At 36.4% G+C, this 25877-nt stretch overlaps 1 protein-coding gene across 3 annotated transcripts; it reads right to left on the reverse strand.

Annotated features, from left to right (window-relative positions):
* Positions 1–522: 522 nt before the first annotated feature.
* On the reverse strand, positions 523–25750 carry ENKUR (enkurin, TRPC channel interacting protein). 3 transcript variants are annotated; one of them, XM_019834078.3, is made up of 5 exons: positions 25587–25750; positions 17352–17497; positions 13052–13275; positions 9768–9914; positions 523–1774 (listed from the first exon to the last, which is right to left on the reverse strand). In XM_019834078.3, exons 1-5 carry the CDS (start codon positions 25613–25615, stop codon positions 1601–1603), a joined length of 720 nt encoding a protein of 239 aa, XP_019689637.1. In that variant the 5' UTR covers positions 25616–25750; the 3' UTR covers positions 523–1600. The 3 variants fall into 3 exon arrangements, with proteins under 3 accessions (XP_019689637.1, XP_003988219.2, XP_044916957.1); XM_003988170.6 differs by lacking the exon at positions 25587–25750 and adding an exon at positions 25122–25575; XM_045061022.1 differs by lacking the exon at positions 25587–25750 and adding an exon at positions 19204–19492.
* Between the last annotated feature and the right edge of the window lie 127 nt (positions 25751–25877).

Here is a 25877-nt window from a genome sequence, read left to right on the forward strand (position 1 = left end):
CAGAGCCACTAGACAAAAGGAGACTTGAGTCCCTAACTGCATGAAAACAGAGGACATACCCTCCTCATTAACATAGGACAATAATGTAAATGAGAAATTTTTATCAGGCAAATAAGATTTGGAGGTAGTTGGTGCAATTAGTGTAACTGACTTAGAAAATGCAAACAGAAATGGTGTGTATCTTTTCTAAGCTTGGCTTGTCCATGAGTCTCCCAACTCTGGATAGAACAGAGCCTACCCACTCCCTAGGTCTGGGTTCTTGAGCAACTGTGTGCAAAAGAGTTTCTGTTCATTTATTCACAGCACAGTACTGTTAGGTGAGCAAGAAATGAGTTTCTATTATGTTATTATTATACATTTGAGGGTTTATTGTTTATAGCTATTAGCTTACCCTAAGAGGCAACAACCCATTCTGGATAATTGCTATCTTTAATTTTAGATCTGCTTGAAGGTGATAAAGAAATAAAGAAATGATGTTCATAAAAAGATATGAAAAAAGTCTAAAGTGAGTTTTCAAAAACATTTGTGTATAACCATTTTATTTAAAGTAAGCTTTTGTACCATGCTCTCAAATTCTGTTTGGGAAAAGTCTCAAAGGGTTGCCATACTTTTTTCTATTTTCCATAAGATTAAAATCAGTGTTAGTAGCAGATGTTGTTATTCTCTGATATTTTCTATTTCATATGTATTACTGAATTTCTCTAAAGTTTCATAAAAAAAATCTTTTCCTTTTAGACTTTCCTTATAGCCATAGAGTTGAAGACAGCTCTACTCACATAAATTTATTGCTTAATAAATTAATCTTACAAATAGAAACATTAGAATTCAAAAAATAGATACATAGGACCAAAAAGAAAAAGCAACATCCCATTTCAGTGCAACACATATAATGAATTATGGAGTAAAGCACTTACAGTGAATAGCAAAGTTTTTAAAAGTTGGTATGCTTGGAAGAAAGTTATTCTCTTTGATTATCCTCAGTGATGCATTTTGTAAATTGTGTTCTTGATTTTATGCTGCCTTCTTCATTTTTCTTCCTTGAAATATAAGCCCTTCGGCATATATAGCATTATAGACATTGAAAATATTTGCAGTTGGGAATGGTTGGAAATGACATAGGCTATCCGAGAATATACACTGCTAAACGTGGGCGGTTCTGAAAAAATATGCCAAGAACACCGGAGAAGCAAGAAAGCATATGCCACTATTTCCAATTCAAAATACTTAAGTTTTTAATGTTGTGTTCTTTGTATCGTGCAGTGTAGAAAAAATCGGAAGTTCCTAGTGCTGGCTTTATTCTTTAGGGCCCGGAAATTAATATTTATGTGAAACAAATACATAATAATAATGGATTATACTACAAGTTGGAACACGCAACATCAAACTTCATGCTTAGAAAACGTAACGCTGGTAAAAACAGAATTTTCCCTCATGTAAGTAGAATAATTCAATTATCCTTTAAACATTGCCTAAGCATTTCGGTAAAAACTATTTTTATTCTCTTTCAGAGTATTTTCCTCTTTGAAAAGCAAAGTTTCATGTTTATGTTTTCCAGCGGGCTTTTTCCTATGTGAAAATGACTCTATTTTAGAATCCGTTATTACTTATTGGCAATGTAAATAATTCTGTGCTTTTCAATGACACCGATGTCATGTTCCAGCTGCTTCATTTCTTCTTCCAGCTTCTGCTTGCGAATCTTCTTCGGTATGGAATCAATGAACACAGAGAGGGACTGGAACTCCTTATGTACCTCTTCCCAGTTCTTCTTCAGCCCCTGCAAATGTGACGAACACCGTAAATATTAAAGTAGCTGCAAAAGTAATGTCAATGGTAAAAAAAAAAAAAGTATACTAGTGAAGAAAAATGCAAATTGGTAAAGAAAACAGAGGAAGATAATGTTACAGGATGATAAGTATTTATCAAGTACTTGGCTAAGTAACAAAACATATTATACAGTGGCCAAGTCCTGTCCTCGATTGTGTGTTCAATTCCCAGAGGGAGTATTTATTTGCTCTGTTTTTAATGTTACTGTACTTGTTTTTACCATCAACTATGAATGTGCAGAGTTACAAGTAGTATGAAACTAAACTCATAGCAAATGTTTTGGTAAAAACAATTTAAAAGTGATATCCACCCCCACCCCCACACCTCCTCACCAGGCAAAACATATTTTTGAATAGGAAATTGTTCATTGTAAAAATTTTAGGTTTTTTTTCTTTAACTTTTTTTTTAAGCCATTATCTTCATTCATGAAAAGGCTTGATTTGGGCTTGCATGGCATGTTTGCTTATATGTGATTAAATGGAATTGCATAAATGCCAAAACTCAATTTAACAAGAGATGATCTTTTATGTATTTTTCCATGTATTATAAAGAACTCTTCATATAGTCAAAGGATCTATACTTCCCATTAATGTATACTAGAAATGACTGAGATGTCATTAAATGTAACACACATGCTAATTCAATAATGTAGTTAATGAGTTAATGCTTTATATTCTCAGTAATCTATGAATTCAAAATTAGGGATCTTTTAGGAGAAATAAAGGTAATTTCATCTCTGCATAGTCCCTTATGACAGTGCACTAGAGATCTCATTGACAAAATGGGCCAAAACCTCTAATCGAATTCGTGCTCTGAAATTTGAAAAATTAACACTTTCTATTATTCACTATTGATGCACAAATCATTTTATTTACACAAAAACAGTCAAACTGAACATAGAATTTAAAATACTGTCTTGAAAATACAGTCCTTGAAATCCATGGCTATATATTTAGGTTGTGGAAAAGATTAGAAGTGCCTTATAATCACACCTTCATAATAAGCCCTCATAGTACAAATTTAATCTTGTAAAAACTTTTGGCGGATAATAAAATTTCAATGGCTTATTTCTATGCTTAGGTTAAAATGATGATGAGAACTAGAATAGATTGGCTGGAGGAAAGGGCAACGGATTTTGAACCCTCATTGAGTGAGTCTAGATAAAGGGTTTAAAGAAAAGATAGAGGGAAGATATCCAGGTTAAATTTTAAAAAGAGGGGGATGGGTTAGGGTATAGTCCTTAATAGTGTATGAGATGTATTCCAAAAAGATGACCTCAGAATTCTTTTTTCATAGTCTTTTATTATGAAATGAAAAATATGTTTCCACAGTGCTCCACAGGGGTGTCTACTGCAGAGAGGAAATCCATGCATTTATACACTTTCAAATATCAAAGGTTTGTCTAGCTACTTGAGTGATATTTCCACATTACTTGTGGTCACAGCAGCTACACTTTTCTCTGTAGCCTTTATCTTTTAAAGGATAGTTTGCTTTATCTTCCAGTGTGTACAAAAATGTTTGGATCAAAGTCAACAGCCAGAGATGGGAACTAGATGTAACTCATATTTCATATTATATTGAAATAGCCTCTTTGCTGTTTTTAAAACTTATTTTTGTTACTGCATCTAAAACATCTTTTATTCATTGCAGTGATTTTTTTTTATTAATTTTTCTTTCTTCATTTTTTTTATCATTAATTTGGGGAAAACTTCAACTAGGAAGAAGCAGTCATAAAATAAATAAGTGGCTCCGGTTCCATGTTTCTTTTGTGCCCACAACACCCCCATCCATTCTCCACCTTCTTGTCCTGCTCTGTGATGAGCGCCATGGTGTTGTGGGGTGGGAGTCAGGGTTCATTCTTGTGGGCGGGCTCCCCACAATACCTCCAGCTCTTTTGCCCTCCAACCTCTGGAATCAGCACTGGTGGGAGGAGAGAGAGGTTGGGGCATTTCTTCTTCCTCTCCCTTGACTACCTGGACGCTAGTTCTGGCTCATCTGTCTGTAATTGCAATCCTGATAGGTGGCCCCTTTTCCAGGCTCCAGATCTTATCATGCTCTGGTAACACTTTCTTGCCTCTGCTGTTAAGCCTAGGGTGGTGATGGATTCCCACTGTCCTCAGTCCTGAGGTGCTTTGGTGTTTTTTGTTTGCTCCCTTAGCCCTGCTTCACTTCTGTAAATAGTTCCTTCATAAATTCAGAATCCTGAATCCTGCCTGAAGGTCCCTTGTATTTCCTGTTGGATCTCTGACTGACAGAGCTTCCTTTTGTTACTTCCTATGCATGTGTGTATGACGTAGTGGGGAAACACTGACCTATGAAGTGGTTGATGTAGGTTTTAGTCCCTTTTTAGCTACTCGATAATTTTGTGACCAAGGGCAAATGTAAACCAAACTCTAAGTTCACTGTCAGTAAAGACTGCAGTTGTCTTGCTCACAATAGTACCCCCTGGCCTGGATACAGTGCCTGGAACGTGGTAGGTGTTCAAATGAATGAATAGATAACAAAACTCAATATATTTGCATTTTATATCCTCATCTGTAAAATGAGAAGTGTGGAATCATTAGACTAGATGACCCCTTGCAGGTATAGTGAGACTATTATTTTATGAAGAATGAGCAGAATGTGGCTGACTCAAGAATATACAACTATATGAGCCTAGCTACCCTGTCACTGTAGAAAGTTACAAAATATGTTTTCTGGTACAGAAGACTTTTAAGATTTACTCTTTTAGCAACTTTCAAACGTGTTACACAATATTACTGACTATAGTCATCATGCTGTACATTACATCCTCATACTTATTTATTTTATAACTGGAAATTTGTATCTCTTGATTCCCTTCACCCATTTCACCCACCCGCAACCGCATTACCTTCTGGCAACCACCACTCTTATGAGTTTTGTTTTGTTTTGTTTTTTAGATTCCACATGTAAGTGAAATCATATAGTATGTCTTTTTCTGTGTGATTTATTTCACTTAGCATAACACACACACACATATGGACAATTAGATTGCTTTTATATCTTGGCTACTGTAAATAATACTGCAGTGAATATAGGGGGGTATATATCTTTTCAAATTAGTATTTTCAGTTTCTTTGGATAAATACCCAGAAGTGGAATCACTGAATCATTTGATAGTCTTATTTTTAAATTTTGAATAACCTCCCTAATGTTTTCTATAGTAACTGCACCAATTTACATTCCCTCCAACATGGCATGAGGTTTCCCTTTTCTCTACATCATCACGAACACTTTTCATTGTCTTTTTGGTAATAGTCATTCTGACAGATGTGAGGCAATATTTAACTGTGGTTTTTACTTTGCATTTCCCTGATGATTATTGATGTTAGGCATCTTTTCATGTACCAGTTGGCCATTTGCATGTCTTCTTTGGGAAAGTATCCATTCAGATCCTCTTCCCATTTTTTAATTGGATTGTTTGGGTTTTAGTTGTTGTTGTTACTGTTGTTGTTGAGTTCTATGAGTTCTTTATATATTCTGGATATTGACCTCTTACCAGATATACGATTTGCAAATATCTTCTCCCATTCAGGAGGTTGCCTTTTCATTTTGTTGATGATTTCCCTCCCTGTGCAGAAGCTTTCTAGTTTGATGTAGTCCCGGCTGCTCATTTCTGCTTTTGTTGCCCTTGCCTTTAGAGTCAGATCCAAAAAATCATTGCCAAGACTGATATCAAGGAAATTACTACCTATATTTTCTCCTAGGAGTTTTATGGCTTCAGGTCTTATGTTCAAATCTTTAATCTTTGTTGAGTTAATTTTGCCATATGGTGAAAGATAATGGTCCAGTTTCATTCTTTTGCATGTGGCTGTCCAGTTTTCCCAACACTCTTTTAAAAGAGATTGTCCTTTTTTCATTGTATATCCTTGCCCCCTTTGTCATAAATTAATTGACCATATATGCATGGACTTATTTCTGGGCTCTCTATTCTGTTCCATTGATCTATGTGTCTGTTTTCATGCCCATACCATACTGTTTTTTACTATATCCTAATAATATGGTTTGACATCAGGGAGTGTGATTCTTCCAACTTTGTTCTTTGAAATTTTGATAGGGATTGCATTGAATCTCTAGATTGCTTTGAGTAATATAGACATTTTAACAATATTAATTCTTTCAATCCATGAGCATGAGATACCTTTCAATTTATTTTGTCTTCTTCAATTTCTTTCATCAGTGTCTTACAAGTTCTCAGTGCAAAGATCTTTCATTTCCTTGGTTAAATTTATTCCTAGGTATTGTATTCTTTTTATTGTGATTGTAAATGGAATTATTTTCTTAATTTCTGTTTCTGAAAGTTTGTTGTTAGTATTTAAAAACAAAACAGATCTTGATTTTGTGCTGTGCAACTTTACTAAATTCATTTATTAGTTCTAACAGATTTTTGGTGGAAAAATCATGTCATCCATAATTAGTGGGTTTTACTTCTTTTCCAGTTTGGATGGCTTTTATTTCTTTTCCCTCCCTAATCGCTCTGTCTAGGACTTCCAATGCTCTGTTGAATGAAAGTGGTGAGAGCATCCTTGTCTTTTCACTGTTCAGCATGTGGTCTTGTCACACATGGCCTTTATTATGCTGAAGTACATTCCATCTATACCTACTTCATTGAGAATTTTTATAATTAAATTGATGGTGAATTTTGTCAAATACTTTTTATGCATCTTTGAAATAATCATATGGTTTTTATCCTTCATTTTATTAATATGGTCTATCATGTTGATTGATTTGCAGGTATTGAACCAACTTTTCATCCCTGAAATAAATCTCACTTGATCATGGCAAATGATATTTTTGATGTATTATTGAAATTGATTTGCTAATATTTTGTTGAGGTTTCTTGCATCTATGTTCAACAGAGATATTGGTCTATGGTTTGTGACTGTGTGTGGTGTTCTTGTCTGGTTTTGGTATCAGGGTAATGCTGGCCTTATAAAATGAATTTGGAAGCATTCCTTCATCTTTGACGTTTTGGAAGAGTTTGAGGAGGATAGATGTTAAATCTTTGAATGTTTGGTAGAATTCACCAGTGAAGCCATCTGGCCCTGGACTTTTATTTGTTGGGAGTTTTCTGATAACTGATTAAATCTACTTACTAGCACTTGGTCTATGCAGATTGTCTACTTCTTCATGATTCAGTCTTTGAAGACTGTATGTTTTTAGGAATTTATCCATTTCTTCTAGGTTGTCCAAAATGTTGGCATAGAACTGTTCATAGTAGTCTTTTATGATCATTTGTATTTCTGTGGCATCAGTTGTAACTTTTTCTCTTTCATTTCTGATTTTATTTATTTAAGTCCTCTTTTTTTTTCTTTGTAAAAAAATTTTTTTTAACGTTTATTTATTTTTGAGACAGAAGGTGACAGAGCATGAACGGGGAGGGGCAGAGAGAGGGAGACACAGAATCGGAAGCAGGCTCCAGGCTCTGAGCCATCAGCCCAGAGCCCGACGCGGGGCTCGAATTCATAGACCGCGAGATCGTGACCTGAGCCGAAGTCGGATGCTTAACCGACTGAGCCACCCAGGCGCCCCAAGTCCTCTTTTTTTCTTAGTGAATCTAACTAAAGGTTAATTTATCTTTTTAGAGAAACTGTGCTTAATTTAATTGATCTTTTCTAGTCTTTTTAGTTTCTATTTCATTTATTTCCACTCTGATCTTTATTATTTCCTTCCTTCTAGAACTTTGGGTTTATTTTGTTCTTCTTTTTCTAGTTCTTCTTTTTCTAGTTTGTTCTTTTCTAGCTTAGGTATAAAGTTAGATGGCTTATTTGAGATTTTAATTGTTATAAAGTTCCCTCTTAGACTGCCGTCCCATATATTTTAGTTGTATTTCTGTGTTCATTTGTCTGAAAGTATTTTTTATTTCTCCTTTGATTTCTTTATTGATCCATTAGTTGTTCATTAGCATATTATTCAATCTCCATATGTGTGTTATTTTTCTAGTTTTCATCTTGTAATTGATTCCACTTTTATACCATTGTGGTTAGAAAAGATGCTTGATATGATTTCCATCTTCTTAAATTTACTGAAACTTGTTTTATGGCATAAGATATGGTCTATCCTGAAAAATGTTCCATGTGCACTTGAGAAGAATGTATATTCTGGTGCTTTTGGATGGAATGTTCTGTATATATCTGTTAAGTCCATCTGGTCTAATAAGTGTTGTTTAAGGCTAAGGTTTTCCTATTGATTTTCTGTCCAGATGATCTATCTATTGGTGCCTTTTCCTATTTTCCAGCATCGGTTAGATATAAAAACCTGGCTTTCACAAAAGCATGTACTTTCTAAAGATGATAGAATCTGAACTACGGAGAGATGGGGTTGGAGAAGGAGAAAGAGAAAGAGAGAAAAAGAAAGAGAGAGAGAGAATGGACCAAAAACCAGTAGTCTTTGTGAAAACGACATGCAAAGTCCCACCTCCCTGTCTTCCAGTCTTCTTGCCTACCTTCTTCCTTTCTTCTTTCCAGCACACCTGTGCTAAACATCTGTGTTTATACTGGGTACTGAGTAAGGTACTCAACAAAGGCTGTCAACAAAGAGACACTGTCCTTGCCTTTAGACCACTTCTGCTGTCTGGAATAGCCTCTTCTTGTGCAGTTGAAAGCCCAGATAAAGACATGTACCTACATACTTCAGTGGATAGATACTCTGTCGTGGAACCTAATAAAACTTATGATTTCTACACACACACACACACACACACACACACACACATCTACATATATACATATCACCTCTTATTATATTACAACATTATCTATAGTAGAATTTTATCTCATGCCCTTTTTATCATCCATGAGGCTTAGCATGATACTATATGCAAAGCAGGAATTTAGTAAATGTTTACTATTATGACATTGATAAAATGTTAAGAATTTATAACAGCATACAAATCCATTTTCAACAGAAGTTAATGTAGGAAAATTTTTTTAATGTTTTTAAAAGGTCATTAGAAATGGATTTGTAGAAATCTTTCAAAACTAACAAAACAAAGAATAAAGTACTATTTTTATCTCTAGAAGAGATAGCATGACTTTATTTATTTACTTATTTAGTTTAAAATTTTTTTTTCATGTTTATTTATTTTTGAGAGAGAGAGAGAGAGAGAGAGCATGAACAGGGGAGGAGCAGAGAGAGAGAGGGATACACAGAATTCAAAGCAGGCTCCAGGCTCTGAGCTGTCATTACAGAGCCTGACGCGGGTCTCAAACTCACAAACCACAAGATCATGACCTGAGCTGAAGTCAGACGCTTAACTGACTGACCTACCCAGGTGCCCCAAGATAGCATGACTTTAGAAGAGAACAATTAGGTGCTTAATAAATAATCTCCTAAGATATGGAGCAACCCTGCTCACATCTCTCAATATTTTAAATGCTTCTTGCACTAAACACATAAGGTCATATATCTTTATGTCTATTGTATTCAAAATAAGGATAATATATTAAAAACCTCACAGCTGGTTATTTTAAAATTTGGACATTTGGCTTACAGGAAAGAAAAAAAATTTGGTCTAGGAACTGTTTCAATTATTCTAGAGCTCCATCTAGTGAAAAATATCTATTTTATGGATATTATTTTTGAAAAATTCAGGGACATGAGAATGAAAATAAAAATGCTTTTTTGCCTTACTTCTGCATGTTCATTGAAGGAGAAGGTGGGCTTCCTTACGACACTAACTATCCCAGGAAAAAAACAACAGCTCACAAAATTGTAAACAAAACATTATTCAATAATTCTTATATTACAACTTTTGCTCTCCCCAAAGAACCCAGTGTGCCGCACGTAGTTGTCACCATAACCAAATGAAAGCGTTCTGATTTTAGAGTCAAGGGGCAGGCTTTAAGAATCATCGACAATGGACCTTTCTTTCAGAGATGTTCTAAAGTGTTACATATGAATATAAATTACGGGATACTTACCTGAAGAACTGCCTCCCTTTCTTCATCAGAAATCCTTTTCATAGCTGCTTTCCTAAGGTTTTCCTGGATATAGTTATCATATTCTTCTTGGGCTTTCTTTACTTCCTCATTTCGCTTACATATATACTCAGGTGTGACACCGTAATCCTTATAAGGATTTTTCAGAAAAAAAAATCAATATCCTGAATGCAACTTACATATGTATACATACCAACTAGTGATGGGAGAAAAAGAAATGTTACAGATATAAAGCCTTTGCTCAGAACATGGAAAATTGACAAAATTCAATTTTATTTTCTCTTTTCTCATTGGGAACTTGTTGATTCTCATCTTTTAAACCCGAGAAGCAGAGCTGCCAACTCTCAGTGGACATGGAGTGTAAGCAAACAATAAAATTTAGTTGGTTTTTAGCTGCTGAAATTGGGGATTGTCTGTCATCAAAGCATAACTTAACCCACCCTGGCTAAAAAAAAAAGGGGGTAGAAATCCTAGCTATAAATGTGTTCTGGAAAGTTGCAAAACACTATACAAATAAATTCTAAGACCATAGCATTCTGGTAAATTAGTGCAGTGGTAAACAGTCCAATTTGTTTCCGGAAACACTTAGGGCAACACCTCATTAAAGCTCGGTACATACAGATCCTGATGTTCATAATAATGATTCTGAGTCATCACAACATTATTTTTGGCATATTCTGTTTAATAAAGGGAATAAGGTAAGACATTTTAGGAAAAAGAGCTATCTCACAGATGGGTAAAAGCTTCAGTGATCTGAAATGCTCCCGTGTGCTGGGTCACTGAGGGCTAATGCATACCATTAATGTTAATAATTAATAATACCCATTCTCTATTGAACTTTTATTAGGTGCCAGATATTGTGTCAAGTGCTTGACAGGTTTTATATCATTTAACCCTCACTACAATCCTGGGATAAATCTAATGATTTCTTAAAGATCACAGAGGGAGAACTGGAAACACTGTCTTACTATTATTGCTGTATACCTCGGTTTGTTTTCACAAATGGTTTCTCATGGCATGAATGGGCATATAACATTTCATTTGGACCTAAAACATGAGGTTCACTCACTTTTTAAAAACTGGCATTGCCCAGGGCGCCTGGGTGGCTCATTCGGTTAAGCCTCTGACTCTTGGTTTCCTCTCAGGTCATGATCTCCTGGTTTGTGAGTTCGGGCCCTGCATTGGGCTCTGTGCTGACAGTGTGGAGCCTGCATGGGATTCTCTCTCTCTCCTCCTCTTTTCCCCTCCCTGCCTCTCTCTCTCTCTCTCTCTCTCAAAATAAATAAACTTTAAAAAATGGCATTTCCCTTCAAAAGACTTACTATCTCACTTATCATTCACAGATTTTTAAAACTGAACTCTGATCAGTGGGAAGTAAGTTGAGAAGTCCTTCATGAGCCCTGAAGGCTTGGCCAGCAACACCATCGGTGCAGAGCATTTACATGGCTTGGTAAACAAGCACAGGTAGATTAAGTTCACATTTTTCTGTCTCCATGTGGAATACTCTCAATTTTCCATTCAAGGAAGAAGATGCATTGAAGTGGACAGCTGGGGCAGAAGGCAGTCAGAAGAGGGGCACAAAGTGGTCACTGGTGGCATAACCAGCAAAGGAGAAGGGTTTTTATGTCATCGTGGAGAAATAATGGCTTGGAAATGGCTCTGAAGAGTCAGCCAGGAGACTGAAATTTCTGCTTGTCCACACCCCATGGGACAAGGAATATGAGCAGCCTCCAGGACACAGAAGGAGGAAGTACTCAAAGAAGTCTGACAGAACTTTATGAGCATGTGCTGCCAACCCCTCGATACCTGCTGAGGTCTTCCAGAAGTGTCTTAGCTTATGGAGTGGTAAGAGTTTCTCAGAGAATAGGTGGTGTGCTCTGACGACAGCCTCGAAGTTCCTGTTTCAGCTTTGAACAGGCATTGGATTTATCATGGTAGATCATTGGACTACCTCAGTGCAAGCCCTTCATACAATTTCTCTGCAATTTCGTTGCAATTTCTTTTCTATTTTTCCTCTTCCTTCCTTTCTTCCTTCTGTCCTTCCTTTCTTTTCTTTTTTTTTTTTTTTTTTGCCATGACTCATTATTACATATTACTATTCTTTAGGATTGTGCACTCATATTTTCCTATGTGTGTTCTAAGCAATGTTGTACTCTGTAAGTATACAAAGTGAAATAGGTTTTGTATAAGGTATTTTTGTAAGCTTTTCAAATTTTAAAGGTCTTCTATATTTAAATTTTTTTTTAATGTTTATTTATTTTTGAGACAGAGAGAGACAGAGCATGAACGGGGGAGGGGCAGAGAGAGAGGGAGACACAGAATCGGAAACAGGCTCCAGGCTCTGAGCCATCAGCCCAGAGCCCGATGCGGGGCTCGAACTCACGGACTGCGAGATCGTGACCTGGCTGAAGTCGGACGCTTAACCGACTGCGCCTCCCAGGCGCCCCTAAGGTCTTCTATATTTAAATGAACCCAGGCTCCTATAATTTTCACCAATGAAATTGTATGCCTCTATGATGAGCACCTTTTCAGATAGAGATGAAGGTCCCCAAAGGACTAGATTATTGTATAGTACTTTCAAGGTCTCCTTTACTCCAAGCACATTCAAGCTGAAATTGTACACTGATAGGAGAGATGGCTCTAAAATTATTTTCCTCTTCATTTTTCCTCATTCTGCTACCAAGATCCTGCAGCCTAATGACTAAATCTTAGGACTTTATTTTTTTTTAAGTTTATTTACTTATTTTGAGAGAGTGAGAGAAAGAGTACAAGCAGGGGAGGGGCAGAAAGGGAAAGAAAGAATCCCAAGAGAGTTCATGAACTCAGGAGCCATGAGATCATGACCTGAGCCAAAATCAAGAGTCAGATGCTTAGCCAACTGAACCACCCAGGTGTCCCTTAGGACTTTCTGAAAAGCTATTTCTTAGTAATGATTCATAGTAATGACTATGCTTTTCATGAAATTTCTACCTCACTAAAAATTAACATCTTTCAGAGACTGTTAGAATTGGTAAATATATTAATAATTGAAATTAAGGGAACAACCTGAGTTTTCCTCTGCTAGGCAACATGGTGTTATTCTTTCCAAATTCTTCATAATTTCATCACATATAATTTGGATCAAGCACAGACTTCAGAGGAATGATAATTGGCAATCTAGATAATTTTCCCAGTGAGAGCACTGTTAGTGATAATATAGATGATCATTATGAACATCATTCTTCAATTATTTGAATTTTAGGTCCAGTAATATATTATAAGGTTACCTTTTTATTGATGTATTTTGGAAATAGTCCTGAAGTTTCAAGATCATGCTTATCTCCAGTTTTTTTGTCAACATAAATTGGTTTAGGCTTCTTAGTCACTCCCAGAATGACATCGGCTGCATTTGTGTTTATAAAATTTTTTTCGCTTCGTATTCCCATGACTGGATGATCAGTTCTCAGTGGCACAGGAGGCTTTCTGGGCTCATTCCGATCAAACTTTTTTTCTGTTAAATATAACATACCCTTGTTAATATTAAATTATAAACATTGCTATTCAATACTGTTTATAATATCTAGATATTTTACCATGAGGATATTAGAGTTTTATTAATAATATATTCAAATATTTTGGGTAAAAAATCAGTAATCATAAATGCAAAATATTAAGTGCAACATAATCAATTAACATGCTGAAGAACAATATACTAACCTAAGGAAAGGAGATAAGCCCCCCAAATCATATGCTAGCTAACCAATATATTTTTACTAGTTATTGTGAAAATATTTTCTAATAATGATGTCAACAACAAATGTTCAGCTTTCTCACTGGAAAAAAGTCAAAGAAACATTAAAACTCTTTTCTGAGTTCTACCAATATTGCTAATAATTGCTTATTCAAAGGAAAGTTATTGAAAAATCACCAATACATCAAACTTGATGAAAATCCAAGACTGTATGGATTTTTTTTTCACCAGAACTCTTGTTACTATAAGGTATGAAGATCATGTAATAACTATGTACCCAACATGCAGCTTAACAAAAATTACCAACACAGTTGAACTTTCCTATTCGCTCCTCCCTGATTGCATCTCACTTCCTAAAATTACTACTATACAGAATTCATCTTATTTATTTCTCTCTACCACATTCTCTTCATTAGCAGCAGATGAAATTGGCCATTTTTAACAGCCTCTTCAACTTGACCATTCCAACTCATCTATTTTGATACAGCCACATCAAAATGGTTTGTCAGAAAAGAATGTAAAATAATTACAATTTATTTCCAAGAACTGAAGGCAACAGACGTCTTGACAAAACCTTATTCAAATCTTAACTCCACACAATTACTAGGTACTTTGGCTTTATTCATTTCTGCACTGTTCGAACTTTTTTTATGAGTTTATGTGACTTGTATTAGCAGGAAAAAAGATATTATTAGAAAGTCTAAGGACTGGATTAACCTCTCATGATGGGCTGAATTGTGTCCCTCCCAATATTCATATGTTGAAGCCCTAACACCAGTACCAGAGGTAAAACCCTTTGGACACAGGATTTTAAAGAGGTACCTAAGTTAAAATGAGGTCACTCTAGAGTGGGTCCTAACCCAATGTAATGGACGTCCTTAGAAGAGGAAGAAATTTGGACACAGACACACACAGAAGGAAGACCATATGAAAAGAAATGGAAAAGACAGCCATCTGCAAGCCAAGAACAGAGGCCTCAGAAGAAACCAACTTGGACAACACCCTGATCTTGGACTCTGGCACTCAGAATTGTGACCAAATACATTTCTGTTCACGCTCCTCAATCTGTGATTCTTTGTTATGGCAGCTCCAGCAAACTAATACTTCTGATATAGTTCTACACACCTAGAAATATTATAAAGGAGTTTTTGGAAAATTTGTTTATTCATGAATTCATGCAGCATATTTTTGTTGAGCAAATACCATGTCCCCAGTTAATGATCTGGGAACTGTAGATACAATAGTAAACAAAAGAGACAAAGTTCTTATGGAGAGAACTCTCATGTTCTGTTCTCATGGAGTTTATAGTGGGGAAAGAAAAATTAAATTTAATATGTAGAATATAATATATATATTTGTTTGAACCATATGTGAAATTTGTTTACTGTTTCTGATCTACCAAAATAGTATCTTCCTATGTAATACATTACTGAGATGTTGTGAGCATTGTTAGAGATTTCATTTGGAGTTCCTATAAAGCCTGGAGCAGAGAATAAGGACTCGTTGTTACAACCCAAAGGGTTTCTTTCTGCCAGATACACTTAACCAAATCAGATTTGCATAATGTTTGTCTAAAAAATCAGAGGTATCTCTCCTCTAGATGTTCACACTGAAATTATTCATTGGCCAAATTTAATTATGAGTTGAAAGTGCATGCAAATGGCTCCTGTAGCTATAAGGGAATATGTAGTTTTATAAATGTATATAAGAGGTAAACTAAATTCTTAGAACATGAGGAAACAGTTCAGAAAGACTGATAATTCATTCTTAGGTGAGGAAGTAGTGCAAATGACAACCCTTGGTTGGTTATGATTGTCAAGTGGATGGAGCCTAACACTGGCCACCTTCTTTCCCTTAACCTACCTAAACATCATCTTTTCTCTCATCCCAGGAGGAGGGGTTGGCAATGGGGTGAGGCTTGGAAAATGGGATGAGGATGTCTTTTCACAAATTATTCGGCAGTTGGGATAATAAATCTGAAAACCAAATGGTTTGGCTTTTTAACCTTATGTCAAAATGGCAATGTCAACACAGCCTTGTAGTCATGTCAATGTTCTATCAATTGAATTTAGAGAAATGTTCACGTATCTGTTTTCAGTGTGTCTAAAAAATTGCTGGCATCAAAACTATTGTGTTTGAAATGGCAGAATATTCAAAAAGAGATTAGCAGCAGACTTGGCATGCATATATATATATATACATACATACATATATATATATATATATATATATATATATATATATAACCTTTATTTAACTCATTGTATTGAACTCTTGCAACACCCAAGCTTTCTTGATTATTCATAAGGCAGATATAATTTTGTGTTTGTGTTGTCCTGTTTTAATGGGAGAGATAGACTTCTTCCCTTTTTTCCTTATTTGATGTTGAGGATTTATATAGTTTGGCAGTGTATTGTATAATGTGCTTAACCCTACAGAGGATACATGAGAACCCAACTAATATCATTGACATAAACTAATTTCATTTTACAATTTTCCAGTGTTCACAAGTGGTTGTGAGTCACAAAATACCAAGACTCCTCTTGAGAAAGACACAAAATAGACTTTTGAAGACATGAACTTATGCGTGGATGTTTAGATGTGCTTTTTTCCCTCTTTCCTGATAATGTCCTCATCCTTTGTCATGGCACATGGGTTTTGAAGAGGATTGTGGGATAGCAAATATTGCCATAGGGAGAAATAGTTCCACTTTTGTCAAAAGATCCACCCTAGCTGGACTTCAGATGTTGAATTATTTTCTTGATGCCAGGTGACAAAAAAAAGGCTAACTTTTTAAAGGAGAGAGACTATTTTCTCTCTCCTCTCTATTGTCTTAAAACATCAGGAAAGATACACCCAGGATGGGAAGAAGCTTCTTCCATGCATACGTCCGTTTTCCAGATAGCCTTCTTCCTAAAATCTATATGCTCGATGACCATTATTAATTACACAATTTTCAATGCCTAGTACAAAATGACAACATGAGGCACCTTGATCAAACATCAAGAATTTCAAGACGGCAAAAGCAAAGCATTAAACCAAGCTCCTCAGCATGTGGCCCTCCCCATGAGAATGCCTGAGAAGCTGGCTCTGTCTACCACTCATTCACGAAGGGTCCTCCATTACACCTGACTTATTTGCTGTCCTAATGGTCTTAGAGATCTGGGAGAGTTAAAGCCCATGCCTGATAGTCGCTTCAGCTGGTATAACAATTGTGATTCTCATCTCTTGCAGGGAAGACCAGACAGGGTTTAGATGCTAGGCCATCTTCTCACTGGGGCTTAGGACTCTTCTTATAATTGTCATTTGTTACTGAAGTCATACGGCTAGGGACTATGATGGTGAGGCATGTGGTGTTAGCGGTAGGGCTTCATTAAATAGTCCAAGATGTCATTCAGATGTATGCACCATGACAGGGAAAGGCTATTTGGGGTATAACTCAGCATTCTCCACCTTCTTTCTCCACTGAATTCTCTACTTCTACTTTCTCCTAGCCTCTCAGTTTCTGTTAAATATGAGGTAAACCAATCACCTATGAACATTTAATATTCATAGGCAGTAAGATAATTCTAGTTAAATTATCTGTTAGCACTTTTTTTCAAGTTTATTTGTTTATTTTGAGAGAGAGAAAGGGCAAGTGGGGGAGGGGCAGAAAGGGAGGGAGGGAGAGAGAATCCCAAGCAGGCTCCATTCTGTCAGCATGGAGCCAGGTGTGGGGCTCCAGCTCACAAACCGTGAGATCATGACCTGAGCCAAAGTTAACTGCTTAACTGACTGAACCACCTAGGTACCCTGCTGTTAGCACTTTTAATATTAAAAAGAGTGATGAAACCTACTGGGTGGTAGAGTTTTTTCCATTGAATGTTTCTTCAGGAAATTCTTTGGAGAAGGTAGTTCAACTTTTGGTGGCCCCATAGTCTTCATTGCAGCTTTACATTTTTGCGTGTTATCTTTAATAGAGGCCTTAAAAATGGATACGTACCTAAAAGTAAAAAAAAAAAAAATTGTAGCATTTATATTTCTAGTAAAAATTGCTTACAGTTTAAGAAAGGATATACATTTTAATGTATATAAGTCTATATTCATTCAGAGATAGACATAAAGCATAATTATCTGAGCCCTGTCTATCAGGTACCCTAGATGGAAGTTTGGCCCTGAGAGGTGCCAGTGTAAAGATTATAGTATTTCCTTGTTATCATGTGAATGTGTGTAGCATCAATGGTGATGTCTCCTCTCCCATTCCTGATATTGGTGAACTGTGTCCTTTCTCTCCCCACTATAAATTCCATGAGAACAGAACATGATCATATCAGGGTGCCTGGGTGGCTCAAGTGGTTAAACATCTGACTCTAGGTTTCAGCTCAGGTCATGATTTCTTAGTTCATGAGATCAAGCCCTGTATCAGATTCTGTGCTGATGGTGTGGAGCCTGCTTGGGATTCTCTCTCTCTCTCTCTCTCTCTCTCTCTCTCCCTTTCTCTCTCTCTTCCCCTCTCCTACTTGTGCTCTCTCTCTCTCTTTCTCACTCTCTCACAAATAAATAAAAACATTTAAAAAATAAATAAACTTATCATATCTTCTTGAACTGACCACTTCATCATTATAAAGTAATGTTCTTTATCCCCTTTAAAACTCTGTACTCAGAAATCTACTCTATGTCATATTAATAAAATTATTTCAGCACTCCTTTGATTTGTGGCAGCACAGTGTTTTCTGTTCTTTGACTTTTTACTTATTTTGTGACTTTATTTTTAAAGGAGTTTTCTTATGGAAAGCATAGAAACTTTAACCTTTCTAAAAATCTCCTTTATTTGGTGTTCAGACCATTCATATCTGATGTAATTTTAAAAACACATTTGCGGGGGACTGAGTGGCTCAGTCAGTTAATCCTCTGACTCTTGATTTTGTCTTAGGTCATGGTCTCACAGTCGTGAGATTGAGCCTGGAGTCAGGCTCTATGTTGGACGTGGAGCCTGCTTAAGATTTTCTCTCTCCAAGGGTGCCCGGGTGGCTCAGTTGGTGAAGTGTCCAACTTCAGCTCAGGTCATGATTTCATGGTCCGTGAGTTTGAGCTCCATGTCAGGCTTTGAGCTGTCAGCACAGAGCCTGGAGCCTGCTTTGGATTCTGTGTCTCCCTCTGTCTCTGCCCCTCCCCTGCTCACATTCTGTCTCTCTCTCTCTATCAAAAATAAAAATAAGCATTAAAAAAAATGTTTTTAAAGAGTTTCTCTTTCCTTTTCCCTCTGCCCCTCCCCCCTCAAAAAAAGAAAAAAAGAAAATATAAAAATAAACAAAAAATTTAAAAAGTAAAAATAAAAAATGAATAAAACTCCATCTGTGTTTAAATTTTCCATCTTGCTATTTGTTTTCTACATACCACTTTGTTCATTCTTCTTCTTTTATTTTTATTTTTTGACTTTGGTTTATTTTATGTAAGTTCTGAAGTTTATCATATACATGTTTAACTTATAGTCTACCTTCAAGTAACATTATACCATTTCATATAGAGTGTAAAAACCTTAACAAAAGAATACTTGCATTTACCCATCATCCCACCTTTGTCCTAGTGTTGTAATATATTTTACTTCCATGTGCTATAAAACCCATAATTCATTGTGATTTTTCCCCTTAAAAAGCCAACTATATTTTAAAGAAATTTAAAGAGAAAAAAATAATTTCTAATATTTACCCATGTATTTGCCATTTCCAGTGTTCTTTATTTCATTATGCAGATCCAAATTTCCAACTTGTATCCTTTCTTGTGCATTAAGGACTTTTTAACATCTGGATTCCATTGTTTCTGATGAGATATTTGCTCTCTTCTTTGTATTTAATGTTTCTTGTATCTTTGGCTGTTTTAAGACTTTTCCCTTTATCACTGGTTTTAAGAAATTTGATTGTAATGTCCCTTGGTATGGTCTTCTTCCCCTCCTCCTTCTCCTTCTTTTTCTTCTTCCTGCTTGGCGTTCATTGTGGTTCTTGGATTTGTGTATTTAGAAATTTCATTAAATTTGTCAAAATTTTGGACATTACTCAAATATTTTTTCTGTTTACCCATCTCTCTTCTCTTCTTATGTAATTCTAATTATACTTATGTTAGGCTGCTTGATGTTGTCTACAATTCACTGATTCACGGTTTTCCTTTTCAGCTTTTTTTTTCTTGTTTCATTTTGTATTGTTCTATTACTGTGTCTTCAAAGTCAACAATATTTTCTTCAGTGTTTTAGCTACTGTTAATCCCACCTAGTAGACTATTTTCATTTTAGGCATGGTATCCTTTATGTCTAGAAGGGAACTGCTGAGTTTTGTTTAAATTCCTCTTTCTTGAGCTTTGGCCTGGAAACTCTCTAGGGAGAATGTTGGGGCAATTGTAGGGCTCGTTTCTCCTTTCTTAGGGGTGACTGCTCTGTGCTGTCTATTGGCCAGTGTATGAAAAACTATTGTTTTACACTTTGTTTTCAGATGTTTTAGTTGTTTAAGGTGAGACGATAAATTTCATCCTTGATTGGGAGCAGAAGTTTAGCTATGCCACTTTTAACAACTTGTATTCTCTCTCTCTCTTTTTTTAAGGTCTATTTATTTTTGAGAGAGAGAGAGAGTGCAAGCAGGGGAGGGACGGAGAGAGGAGCACAGAGGATCTGAAGAAGGCTCTGTGCTGACAGTAGTGAGATTGATGTGGGGATTGAACTCACGAACTGTGCGATCATGACCTCAGCTGAAGTCTGATGCTCAACCAACTGAGCCACCCAGGCACCCACTTGTATTATTTTCTTATGTATGCTGATAAGTTTGCTTGGAAAAACATTAAATTGTTTCTTGCTTTTAGAGGCCTTTCCTCAATCTTGAATTCAATGGTTGGGGATTAATTATGGTCTAAAAAGAATGAGTTTATTAGATACCTTTATAAAATAATGTTCAATCTAAATTTGTGCCTTCAGTTTCCTACAGAAGTTGGAATTCGCAGATATCTCTTGATTAATAAAATAACTTCCCCTGTGGTAAGAAAAGAGTGTATATGCTCTCACTTCTTTTTAATTTGCTATCTTGTGATTCAATACATTATTTTGTGAGCTGAAAGCTTACCCATTTGTTATACAAAACAATATATTTTATACTTTATGAATGCTATATACTAATTATATATCAATTTTAAAAAGGAATAAAAATCTAGTTTTACTCTATCTCCTCAATCCATTTTCCAAATAAATTTCGTTTTCTATGTTTCTATTTATGTATGAAATATACCTTGTTTTTTAAAACTTAATATAATGTGATTTCTTTCCATATTAGTACACGCAAAGTTTCTTTTCTTTACAAGAGATGAAGAAAAATGTTATTATTGTGGAAGTCTGCAGAGACTGGACAGCTATATTAAAATCTGAATAACAATTTCTAACACTAATCATAAAACTCTGAGACCACATATGGCAGCAATGAGAATTTTAACATAAAATTTCATTATTCTATAAACAAGCACTTTGGAATATTCCTGGCTTTCTTTGAATATAAGTTCATTTAAAAGGACTACTGCTTTCCCCAGTTGAATTATTGGATACAAATTGTCAGCAAAGTAGATAAGAACCTCAGGAGAAAATAAATATGTTATCTAAGATTTCATAATAGTCAAGACTACTTAGCAAAGTCAGATACATAACTAGACTTTAAATGAAGAGATGTTATAAAACCTCAGAAAATACAGTAGTATGGAAAATAAAGAAAATGAAAGATAGTCCAAGAAAAATGAAAAGCTCTGAAAATGAAATTCAGACTCCATGTCACAGTTGATGCCAGTGAAAACCAGAAAGCCTTAAAAAAAAACCAAACAGCCAACTAGTGAGTGCTTAGACATTAAATATTCCCACATTAAATAAGCATGCATCCAGAAACTCCATGCTGGTGAATCTGATGTAAATTTTAGACAGCATCTAAAAACCTGTAGAGAAGCAACGATTAAATGAGCCATTTGGAGTTTCAATTCCCTGAAATGAATATCATTTTTTAAAAAAGATTATTTGACTCATAAATCAGGCAAATACCTTAGACATAATATACACCTTTATGTTAGCAGAGACTCTTATCCTTACTGATAAGAGAGATATGAATTGATTAATGTATGCACATGGATGACTGACTGAACCCTCAAACATTGAATGGCTGTCAGCCTAGAAAGAAGTGTCCTTTAGTCTACTAAGCAAAATATTTGCCCTATTCAATGACAGATGGAGATATACAAGACATACTTATTAGATTTACAAATGACACAAAGCTGGGAGGGACGGTTGAGACAGTGTATGAAAGATTTAAAGTGCAAAACTATCTCCGTAGATCAATGATGAGTTTAGATTTTTAAAAAATCAGTTACATTAATTATAGGATGAGAGAGACTGACCTTAGCTATAAGTCATGTGGGCATTTCAATGTGAGGCAATGGTGGGACATGAGTGTCAAAATGCTAATGAATTCATTAATGGAAGTATTGTGCTAAAGATAATGGTTCCATAAACTTTTTGGTACATATCTGGAATATTACCTTAAACAAAAGGGAAAGAGAGAATGGTTGGAGATTTTAAGTAACTGGAGCCATCAACAGAAGGGTGACAAATTTGGTGAACATCTTGGAAACCATCTCATGTGTCATGAGCAATTGAAATTTTGAAAACTGATTCATGGCTTCCCATTGACTTTAACATTGTTAGATCTTAAATCCCAGCTCATTAAGTTCAACTGCAAGAGGATGGCCTTCACCCCACTTTCACTGCACAGATCCATTTTCTAAGTTCTCATTAGTTATCTGCATCTCTCATTGGGATATGGTTTTATTGTTAATCAACATTTTAATGTTTGTATTTTAGTTTCCCAAGGAGACTGTAACCTCTGAGGCATGAGAGATCACAATGCAGTCAGTTGTTGAGAAATCCACCACTTTGTGAAAGCTGGACAGTAATCTTGCTAGTCTTGCAAAGACCCACAGTGAGCTTTCTTGAAGCTGGGTTTATAACTCAGTAATGCAAATAGATTTCTTTCTTTCTTTCTTTCTCTTTCTTTCTTTCTTTCTTTCTTTCTTTCTTTCTTTCTCTTCCTTTTCTTTTCTTTCTTCTTTCTTTCTTTCTTTCTTTCTTTCTCTCTCTCTCTTTCTTTCTTTCTTTCTCTCTCTCTCTTTCTTTCTTTCTTTCTTTCTTTCTTTCTTTCTTTCTTTCTTTCTTTCTTTCTTTCTTTTTCTTTCCTTCCTGCCTCCCTGCCTCCCTTCCTCCCTTCCTCCCTGCCTCCCTGCCTTCCTGCCTTTCCTTCCTTCCTTCCTTCAAGAGAGAGAGACAAAAAGAGCACAAGACGGGGAGGGGCAGAGAGAAAGGGAGAGAGGGAGAATCCCAAGCAGGCTCCTCATGGTCAGTGTGCAGAGCCCAGCGCAGGGCTGGAACCCACAAAACCGTGAGATAATGACCTGAGCCAAAATCAGGAGTCAGAGGCTTAACTAACTGAGCCACCCAGGTGCCCCTATGTTTCCTTCTTATGATTAATTCTTACCACTGTTGGGAAAATGAATAAAGTTTTACACCATAAGATGGCCGCCAGGATTAAAACAAGCTCTGGTCTCTGGCTTAGAAACCCCTCTTCCAGGTTCTTCTTGCCCTGTTTGCCATGCGCTCAACCCCCCTCCCCCCCCCCAAATACGGAGGCAGACAACTATAAATTACGCTTCCTGCTTGCATTCAGGGCTCAGATCTTTGGAGAAATGGTCTCCCCTGAGCCCACCGGTGTTAAATAAATCTCCAATCCACCAAGATCTCTGAATGCCACTTGGTTTTTCCGCCAGTGTTCCAGCCTGGTTCCGTAACACCACTAACAGGGGGATTGGGTCAGGGCAAGTTAGTGTCAGTGTGGTGAGGAGGAATTTGTTGAATGTGTTATTATGCTCTGTTTTTACATATTAGTGGTTTGCCTGTATGGCACCTTTATCAAAGTAAAACCTCCCCAGGTTGTTGCAGACAGTGTAGGATGTTGTGGACAGTCTCACCCTAACAGAGAGTTCTCTGGCACCACAATTGCTGCCTTCTATTCCCTTCACCCTAAGTTCCTTTTTCTTACTTATTCCTTCAGAGTCAACCAAGGAGTTTGTGCTATCACTTCCAACATTTCCCAAGAACATTCTCCAAAGGCAATGTTATACACATAAATAGGGGCTCAGTTATTGCTTGTCAAATGAACAGACTAGACTGTTCCTATAAAATTTCTTGAAAAAAAATACTTATATGCAGTAAAGATGCCTCTTTTTAATTTATCAATGAACAGAACACCTATCTAATAAAATATCTTAACTTTCAAATTCAGTACTCTCTAGAAAATACAGCCTACCAGTGGGTTTCAGAGAAGAGGAACTTTATCTTGTACAACATACTGGATTTTTTGACCAAAAGTTCATTCAGCAATAGTTAATTTGAACATTCGTCATAAATTCTACAAGTCCATCACATCTTACTTTACATTCCTCTTTCCATTCTCTGCTAGATTCTGAGAAACTAATGGAAAATAATATAGGTACTGCTCTTATTGAAACCATATTCTTGGGCTTACAATGGAAGGGTTTGCCCACTTGTTGATGTTATATACCCCAAGGAATTACTAGTATAAATAATTGACCATTAGATCTGAAAGGAACCTTAAAGATGATCCGGATCATTTAGTTTGTCTTACAGATAAGAAAATAAATGAAAATTTATTCATGATTCCCAAACCAGTTAGATGCAGAGTCTTTTTTTTTTAAGCCCATCGCACTTTCAATGTGGTTTTGACGTGCATCAGGAAAAGAAGAAAGGTAAAGAACAGCAAATATTTCGAATTCTAGGAGGAATAAGATCTTCTGCACTAGTTACCTTCTTTTCTCCCCATAGATTTACATAAGTTCTAAGTTTATACACAGGAGACTAACTGAGATATTTACTTCAGGGTTACCTTTTTGAAATGTGGGGGAACTTAAGGCGTCCTAACACCCATGTAAAATTTTTAACTCAATTATATATATTTTGGGTCTCTACCCATCTATTCTTCTTTCTATCCAACTATCAGATCTGAAAAAGACTTTAGAAACGAGTCTATTTTGTCTTACCAGTCAAAAAACTGAGCCTCAGAAACAAACAGGAATGTATATTTGACAACAATCTCAGAAATAACTACTATCCCTTTAGAGAGGGAGCAGTAGTGTAGTCAGAAATAAAACAACGAACCCCTGAAACCAAGTAGGAAGTATCCTAACACAGGACAATAAAACTGTGATTTTCTTTTTTCAGTAACAAGAAATTTCACGCTATTTTGTATGCCACATCATGTACGAACAATTAAATTACAAAACAATTACATACTATATTAACAGGTGGCTAACATAATAAAATGGCCCTCTCACAGCACTGGACCGTCCTCTCCGTGAATTGTGAGATAGATGTTAAATACCCAGGTTTTGCAGCCACTTCCTTAAAAAGCTGGCATCCAAGTCTACTTCATTAAGACAAAAATATATGTAATTTCTTTTTAAAAGTCGTATGTTGCTTAATCTTGAAATGGCATCGTTATTCCTTATTCTTGTTTCAAGTGATAATCTTTTGTTTACCCACATACCTAGGAGGCTGGGGAGGCTCCTTCCGGTCACTGGGTATGAGGTTATAAATGCTCTCAGAAAAGCAAGTTGTATCCATGGCCACCAAAATGACTCCTTAAATATGGTCAACTTTTTTCTCACTATACCAGTATGTCTGTCCCTTTCTTCACTGATTCCCGTTTCCTTTCCTACTCTTGACTTCTCACGGAACTAAGGTTTCTCTCTTTCACCTAATTCCCCTTTGACCTGTTAGCAGTCCTCTCTTGGGAAGAAAATAAAATAGCCCTTCTAATTCTCTAGGGGTTGCTTAGCGTTGTTGACTGCGTGGTTGCCTGGGAAACAGTTGCTAGGCTACGTGGAAGTAGAAGGCAGCTCTGTAAACTAGGTTTTCTTCCCTCTGCAGTTCTTCTGCTTGAGAAGTTCAATATGGAAACCACTGTTTATATGTGCCTTTGGGAATAATGAGTTGAATGGCGTCCCCTTACTTAAACACACTGCTCGTTTCTGTCTGCATATTTGGAGAGGAAGACACACTCCACGGCAGACCGTAGGGAAGCGTAGCTCCTGCGCAGGCGTCACACAATAAGGCTCTCGTGCGCAGGCGCCAATCTCGGCGGCCTTGGGGCGAGCCGCTGAGGCCAGGCTGACGTAGGGCCTTTGCCGAGAGCTGGACGGGGTGGGGAGGAGCCTGAGGAGCAGGGAGGATTCACATAGGTGGAGCGCGGACTGCTAGTCACGTGTTCGGCGTGAGGTTGCTCGGGGCGTGGGTGTGGCGC

Source organism: Felis catus, chromosome B4 (assembly GCF_018350175.1).
Source record: "Felis catus isolate Fca126 chromosome B4, F.catus_Fca126_mat1.0, whole genome shotgun sequence".
NCBI lineage: Eukaryota > Metazoa > Chordata > Mammalia > Carnivora > Felidae > Felis > Felis catus.

Bases quoted from the DNA above. Each gene is read 5' to 3' on its own strand.
- ENKUR (XM_003988170.6), bottom strand. From the start codon at position 25,198: ATGGATACAACTTGCTTTTCTGAGAGCATTTATAACCTCATACCCAGT. The intron at 17,498-25,121 runs GTATGTGGGTAA...TTTTACTTTTAG, and splicing joins GAGCCTCCCCAGCCTCCTAG to GTACGTATCCATTTTTAAGG. The intron at 9,915-13,051 runs GTAACCTTATAA...AATCCTTATAAG, and splicing joins CAAAATACATCAATAAAAAG to GATTACGGTGTCACACCTGA.